At 47.1% G+C, this 8,005-nt stretch overlaps 1 protein-coding gene across 2 annotated transcripts; it reads left to right on the top strand.

The window, feature by feature from the left end:
- Positions 1–451: 451 nt before the first annotated feature.
- LOC133886876 (uncharacterized) lies at positions 452–4,742 on the top strand. Of its 2 annotated transcripts, none has more exons than XM_062326773.1 (4): positions 452–776; positions 2,401–2,548; positions 2,616–2,894; positions 2,992–4,742. In XM_062326773.1, the coding sequence occupies exons 2-4, from the start codon at positions 2,407–2,409 to the stop codon at positions 3,978–3,980; spliced, it is 1,410 nt and encodes a 469-aa protein (XP_062182757.1). In that variant the 5' UTR covers positions 452–776; positions 2,401–2,406; the 3' UTR covers positions 3,981–4,742. The 2 variants fall into 2 exon arrangements, with proteins under 2 accessions (XP_062182757.1, XP_062182758.1); XM_062326774.1 differs by having other exon boundaries at positions 2,688–2,894.
- The last annotated feature ends 3,263 nt before the right edge of the window (positions 4,743–8,005 follow it).

Consider the following 8,005-nt stretch of genomic DNA (forward strand, 5'->3'; position numbering starts at 1 on the left):
TTAAAGTATAAATTGTTTATAGTAGAGAAGTTTCAATTAATTAAGAGAAATTACAAAATACTTAAAAGAAAATTATAATTTAACTTTGTGTTCCTTTATGGTTTAAAAGCGTTAAATGATGTCACTATCCTTAATTTGCACTAAAAATTCATGCTCAACTGCTGACTGCCGAACTGGACAGTCACAATACAGAGATCATGAACTCTTGATGCTTATTGCTGTGGTATGAGAAGTTTAGCTCTTTCTAGTTAATAGGCCGAGTGGAGGATTGATAGTAGTTTGGGCTCACGATTTGCTGGATAGTCTGATAGATTAAAGTAGCAAACAAGTAAGTTGATCTAACTAGAAATATATATATGTAGTATAGCTGCTGTATAATCAATTTTTTTGCAAAAAAGTTGGGTATTCACTTGAATACCCATGCATCATGGTGGGTCCGCCCATGCATTGGCGTAACTATTTTCCATTTGTTGCACTCAAACCATTTTTCTTTTACTTTGAAAAACCCAAAAATATTTACATCCTCTGAAAGATTGGATTCTTTTTTCATTTGTTGAAATTTGATTTCTATTCTGTTGCGTAAATTATTTTTTCTCCCTTCGCAAAATCACCAACACCAATGCTGTGCTTGAGCGTGGAAACTTCCAGACCTCTCGACCCGCACGCCTCCACCTCTCGCGAGTCACGACTCGAGCTACCGGACGGGGGTCCCGACGGCGCCGCCGGACGACGCCACCCCTCCAGCCCGACGCCCTCCGTTGCCCCACCTGAGCGAGGTGAACGGCGCCCTCCCCCGATCTGGAATAAATTTAGTCTGATTTGTTGCAAATATTCGTTTTGATTTCTCCAGATCTACCATAAATTTGTTAGCATATACGATTCGCCTGGATCTACCACAAATACCCATATTATTGATTCTTTTAGCTACAACCAGTGCTTTGTTCATATGCAGATATGCATTGCCTGGTTGAGGAGATAAATCCTGAACATATTGCATCGTGATTCATTTCCGAGATACATTTGTGATACGCTTGTAAGTGATATTTGTGACGCAATCCCTAGATGGCACCCGAGTGAATGAACCGATGAGAACACTAGGATTGTTTGCCGAACTAGATGCCATTGGGAATGGACGCAGCCTATAGCATCTGCACATATTCCTTTAGTGAACTCTGTGTTACCTCTACTGAAATAAATAGAATTTGAAGAATTCTTAGGCAAAACAGCATTCAGTCGAAGTTCCCTGCACTATTTCTCCCTAAATTCCCAATTGAACGAATCCCTCCCTCCCTCTCTCTGCGAGTAACAACCACATTTGGTGAGGCATCCCACATGGCACTAGTACGGAAGGCTAGAATAATCTCAGTAGAGATGATAACACCAACCATAGGCCTAGCTCGCAAGAAATTTTGCTCTGAATCAAGTTAGTTCACAATCACACCACATTCATGACAACACAAGCTTGAACCTACTCTTAGAATCGGACAGCAGGGGAAGGCAAAATTGCTACCAATAGGAGGGACAGTTTGGATCCGCGACCAATTTGGTGATCGGGGGCACACGCATGATGGAATCTAAGCCTGAGCAAGTGGGAGTCATGAATGGAGGGTGAATCGCGACTTGGTCTCATGCCTTTTTGCTATAGATTTAAGAAGTTTTATTGAAAACTACATATATCAACATATCACAAAACGACATATATTCATCTCAATGGTTGAGGTTGATGCAGCACTGGTTGAGTGCGACGACATAGGCAAGGCCTAAGGAAACCTTGGTGGGTTTACTGTCTATCGAACCTTAGTTCTTGGTATCAGGGTCCTCTGTGGTTCATAGCAGTCGAGGGTGTAGAGGTAGTCACCAGCTGAAGGGGTAAATATGGTTAACCGGAGGTTGTTGTTGCTGTGGGGTAAAATAACGCAGGGTGCCTTGAGATGTCAGAGATGGAAGTGAGCGCCTGAGCGGTGGTGACCTAAGTAGATAGGTGGCTGTGGTTTTGTGTGGCGTTGATAAACAGTGGGGAAGAAATGGGGGTGGTGGTAATGGATGAGACTCTACAGTATGATCAACCACTGTTGCATGTCGACCCAACTGTTGTGTCTTGTATTTTGTTTTTGCTTTTATTTGGAAATGTACACTGCCCTCAGAGTGGGCCATTAAATTTTCTATATGTTGCTTGGAATCAGCGTTGCAGGGATCTTTGTTGCTGTTCTTTTTCTATGTAGCAAAAATATATTACTGTCCTGTAGAGTGGGCGAGTTTGTGCATGGAATCAGCATTGTAGCCTTGTAGGGCCCTTTGTTGGTTCCTTTTCTGTGCTGCAAAATTAATTTGCATGTCATTGGATTTCTTCGAATATGAATAGTTTTTAGGTCTATAATTTTCTGTTTTCTCTTTTGACAGGATAATATGTTGTTTACACACGAGACAAGTGCTGACCAGTTTGACCCTTTTTCTTATGGTAACCTGAGGGGACTAGAGGCTGACAGCCAACATTCATCATTTACTGAAATTAATTCAAGAGATGCTATTTCAAATTCGTGTGTTTCAGGTAAGCACATAAGTCTCGAAAAACAGGGTATCTTATTAGATGGTTTCTCACTTTCATCCATTATAAGATATTGGAAAGGAGAATGTGGTTGGCAGTTCTGAGGAATCCAGTTTTGAAAACACTGGCTTTAATTCTTCAGTTTCTCCTGAGAACTACAGCTTCTCCTGGCTGCCGCTCCCAGGCAACAATTATCAGCCTGCCACACTTGATCATGACAAGCGACCTCTTTCTGATGTCAAGCAATGCCAAGTTGCTTGCAAACGTTCAAAGCAAACCGACCATAATACCTTATTATGTTCCTTTGAGGAGCGCCCTTTCAGCAGTGGTGTTGAAACATCTTCTTCAGGTTTTGTACTCTACTTGCCTTCTATAGGTTTAGTGCTCTAAAATATATGAATTAATCTGGGATATATCTATCTGCAATTGTTATTTTTTGATTTCAGCTTTATCTGATGAATTTGTTGAGACCAGAGAGCCGGATCACATTCCTGCAAATGATGGTACCACAACCTGCAGTGTTAGTTCAGGCATCCCATGCCCTACTCGTGAGCAAGCATTTGGAGTGGAAAGCTTGTACTTACCTGATTGGGTAACTTCTTTCCCTGGTTATTTTGAAGATTGTGGGCTAGTTGATGTAGATAACCATGTTGATGATATTGATTTGCCTGTTCATGAGTACCTCCCTAGAAAGTGTGTGCCAATTGGACCTGACAACCAGGTTGGCATTCCAGAATGGAGGCCCCGAGTTTCTGTGAATGTACCTGGTGCTTCGGGGTCTTGTGCTGATCTGGCATATGGTTCTGCTTCCACTTCAGAATCTGTTCCCGGAGATGATGATAGAGAGAGTGACAAGTGGATCAGACACTGTGTCATTCCCATGCCTTCCTGCTCATGTGCTGTTGATTGGGCTGGAGACAACAAAATAGATTGTGGCTGCAGTGATGAAGGTTCTGTTAGGTGTGCTAGACAGCATATTATGGAAACGAGAAAAAGCCTTGAATTAGGCTTGGGACAGGACAAGTTTCGTGAGTTAGGCCTCTGTGAAATGGGAGAGGATGTTGCTCAGAGATGGACCGATGAGGACGAGAAGCTATTCCAAGGAGTTGTTTTCTCTAATCCTGTTTCGTTGGGCAAGAACTTTTGGGATCACCTCCCACATGCCTTTCCTGGTAAAAGTAGCAAGGAGCTTATTAGCTACTACTTTAATGTCTTCATGCTTCGGAAGAGGGCCCAGCAGAACAGGTCGGACAACATGCGTGTTGACAGTGATGATGAATTGCCTGGTGAGCCTCCAGTGGATGAACAGAAGGAAGAGGATCCTGCAGTGAAGTGCCCTAAACGTGAGCATTTCATCAACAATTCTATGTCCATAGAGGATGTCCACGAAGAATCTGAAGGAAAACAGTTCGATGGATCTTCTTTCCACGGTTAGGTAATAGTAATAGATAATGTATGTGGGAGCAGATATCAACCAAGCAACCAAACCAGATGCCTCTGGACTCAAATCCGGAGAATCTTGCAGAAGATGTTCACATTTAAGATGAGTCATGCACATTATTGGAGGGCCAACATAATGGAGCTCACGGCCGTAACAGAGTTTAGTGTGCTGAGTATCACATAGTACAGCTGAATGATGACTCGAACAACCTTGAGGACCGAGGTTTGTATGATTAGGCTCTTTGGCAGACAATATGACTAAGAGTTACCGTTTTCTCCAATGGATATTATATTGGACTATACAATGCTTGCGGGGCAAGTTCTTGTGGGGAAAGAAAAGCACAGCAATCTAATGAATGTCCGAGACATCTGCTGAAGTTTGAATCTGAGATCTTTACTATTTTTGCAAAAGTTTTGAAGTGTGAGAAGACTATACAACTTATACTTCAGAACGGTACTTGACTGGAATTCCTTACTAGGATGATTTGTCACGTCCCATGGCTGTACATCCATCCGGTGATGACGATCTCTAAAAGCCTCATGGAGCTGTACATTTTGAGCCAAATTGAGCTTCCATGGGGGTCTTGAATATCCCCCCCCCCCCCCAATTCGTTGTGCCGTCATGGTGTTGTAAAAGCCCCCAGTTCGCGTACAGAACTTCTGCTAAGACGGATGTCCTATATTGGTCATGTCCAGATACTGGATTTTTTTTTATTGAAACTAAGAAACTGGAATTGAAGTTGCAGATTCTCCGTAACCTGAACCTCCTGACGATTTATCAGCAGTAGGTTATCTTGCTTGTGAGATGAAGCATTTTGCTTGTGTTATGAGTAGTGGATTGGCTGGGGTTGCGCAAGTTGTAGGGGTGCTCGATGTGAGGGCGAGGCTTCTAACCTCGCCTCCCGGAGCTATGGTGGACGGCGAGTGCAGGAGAGGAGATATATTAGGAGATAAACCTTTTGTTTGCCTTTATTAATTCTGTCGGCCTCTTTATATAGAATGACGGCCAAACCAATCCTTACTAAAAATCCAAACCCAATCTTGATGCTAACAACCCAAGCTAACCTAAGCTAACTGAATCTAGTGCCTATCTTATCCGGCAAGCACTGAATCTGTCACTTGATCTTACACCGAGGTGGAGTCCTTTTGCTCATGGCGCCTGCTGCAAGTCTGTCCCCACATAACACCCCCCCCCCCCTAACCAACAGCTCGTCCTCAAGCTGAAAGTGCGGGTAGTGCTACTGGAACTGCTGTTCCCAGGATGTAGCTGAGGGAGGCTGACTAACCCACTGGATGAGTAGCTGACACACTCTCCGGTAGAGACACATCTTTAGAGCTCGTGTTGGCTCTGGAATGATAGTGCCATGTTGGAGCGGAGGCAGAGCAGGCGTTACTGATGGAGGCGAACCGATGAACTTCTTCAGGACACCAATGTGGAAGACATCATGGATGTGAGCGCCCATCGGCATGGCCAGACGGACTGCAACCGAGATGACCACCTCCGTGATCTGGTACGGCCCATAAAACCTGGACGAAGGTTGCCTTTTGATGCGACAGGAACCCCTGCCGGCGACCGATGACGCAACCGGAACCAAACCTACTCGCCCACCGCAAAAGAGATGTCGTGGTGATGACGGTCGTAGTTACGTTTTGCTAGTTGTTGTGCCTACTGCAGTCGATAGCAGACATCAGCTAAGAACTCATCACGCTCCACCATGGTTCGGGCTACAGCCACGACTCATGTATCATTGTCTTCATACAAGCAGAAAGATGGCATGTCGCGTCCATAAACCACCTGGAACAATGTTTCTTGGAGTGCGAAGTGGTATGACATGTTGTAGGTGTATTCCACGACAGCTAGCGCACCCAATTCTGCGGTTGATCCCCAGTCATGCAGTGGAGGTACATGGTGACCACCTTGTTGACGGCCTCCGATTGCCCATCCGACTACGAGTGGAACTCCGTGCTCATGTGAGCTTGGATTCCGTGGCACGAAACAGTGCCTACCAAAATGATGAGGTGAACACAGGATCTTGATCAGAGATTATGGATGCCGGTACGCTGTGCAAACACAATCTCGGTGAAGAACACCCGAGCGATGGACTCAGTAGTATACGGATGCGCCAACAGGATGAAATGGGCATACTTTGAGAAGCGGTCAACAACCGTCAAGATGACGGACTTGCCGCCCACCCGTGGAAGGCCCTCGATGAAGTCGAGAGCGATGTCAGCCCACACCACCGTCGGCACTAGCAGAGGAAGAACGAGGCCTACTAGGTGAAGGTGCTCGGTCTTATAGCGTTAGCACATCGCGCAAGCTCGCACGAAGTCCTACACCACTGTCCACGCATTTGGTGTGTGGAAGTCACGTCATAAGCGGTGTAGTGTTTTTTGGACCCCTTCATGGTTGTTGTCGTGGACCACTGCGAGCACCAGAGGGAGCAGCGGTGATGTCAGTGGGATGTACAGGCGGTGCTGGAACGTGACTAGCCCGTCCGTGAGCCCCTACGGGTCCGCGTGGGAGCCTTCTGTGATCTGATCACGTAGTGCCGTCAATGCTAGGCCTCTGACTGCCGCTGATATGAATTTATCGAGTAGGTCAAAGCTGGGGCTCGACAACGCGTTGGAGGTGCTTAATTCTTCGTCTCGACGCGACACTGCATCCGCGACGACATTCAATGGTCGGGCTTGTACTTCACTTCAAAATTGAAGTCCAAAAGTTTGCTAACCCAATGGTGCTGCGGAATGGTGGCTAGGCGCTGATCGAGCAAGTACTTCATGCTGTAGTGGTCCATCTTCACCATGAACCGTCATCCCCAAAGGTAGGGATGCCAATGGCGCATTGCCTATACCAGACCGATTAGCTCGCGCTCGTAGGCCACTAGTGCCTGGTGCCGCGGAGCAATCGGCCTACTAAAGAAAGCAATGGGACTTGTGCCCTGGTGTTGCACCATGTCGACGCCCGTGCCTGAAGCATCGCATTCGATGGTGAACGGCAACTCAAAGTTGGGGAGGCAGAGGATTGGCGTCGAGGTGAGCGCGCCCTTGAGTTCCTAGAATGCCGCATCCGCCTCCTCGTGCCAAGTGAATCCCTCCTTTCGCATCAGCTTTGTCAATGGCGCTGTGATTGTGCCAAAGTTGCGGATGAACTTTTGGTAGTAACCCACCAAACCGAGGAAGCCACATAACGCCTGTGCCCAACGGGGCATGGGCCAGTCCACCACAGCCTGGACCTTGCTACTGTCCATGGCGATACCGGCCGCCGAGATCACGTGGCCAAGGTACGCGACCATCTCCTCCCTGAACGAGCACTTGGGCTACTTGATGAAGAGCTAGTGGGTGCGTAGAACCTTGAGGACGGTGCGTAGGTGCTGGAGGTGAGCCGTCCATGATGAACTGTAGATGAGGATGTCGTCGAAGAAGACAAGGATGAATAGTCTTATCGCACGACATCATTCATGAGGGCTTGAAAGGTTGTCGGCGTGTTGGTCAATCCGAAGGGCATGACCAAGAACTCGTACAGATCATCGTGGGTGCGGAACGCAATCTTCGCCACATCGTCTGGGTGCATGCGCACCTAATGGTACCCAAATCTAAGGTCGAGCTTGGAGAAGAGAGTGGCACCGTGGAGCTCATCCAACAGTTCATCAATAATCAAAATGGGAAATTTGTCTTTGATGGTCCATTTGTTGAGGGCGCGATAGTCCACACAAAAGTGCCACGAGCTGTCGGCCTTCTTCACCAATAGGACCAGCGAGGAGAAGGTGGACGAACTGCGCCGGATGAAGCCCTATTCCTCTATTGTGCGGCATTGGCATTCAAGCTCGTCCTTGTGGCATGCAGGGTACTGGTACGGCCACACAACAACCAGCGCCGTCCCTGGAAGCAGATGGATGCGGTGGTTCCGGGAACACGGTGGTTGTAGCCTACGCGACTCCACGAACACGTCAGTGAACTTGGCGAGGAGGAGCGTGAGCAGGTCCCGACCTTCGCACAGCTGGAGCTGCAGGTTCGCCGGCC

The sequence above is a fragment of the Phragmites australis genome, chromosome 12 (genome assembly GCF_958298935.1).
Source record: "Phragmites australis chromosome 12, lpPhrAust1.1, whole genome shotgun sequence".
NCBI classification, from domain to species: Eukaryota; Viridiplantae; Streptophyta; class Magnoliopsida; order Poales; family Poaceae; genus Phragmites; species Phragmites australis.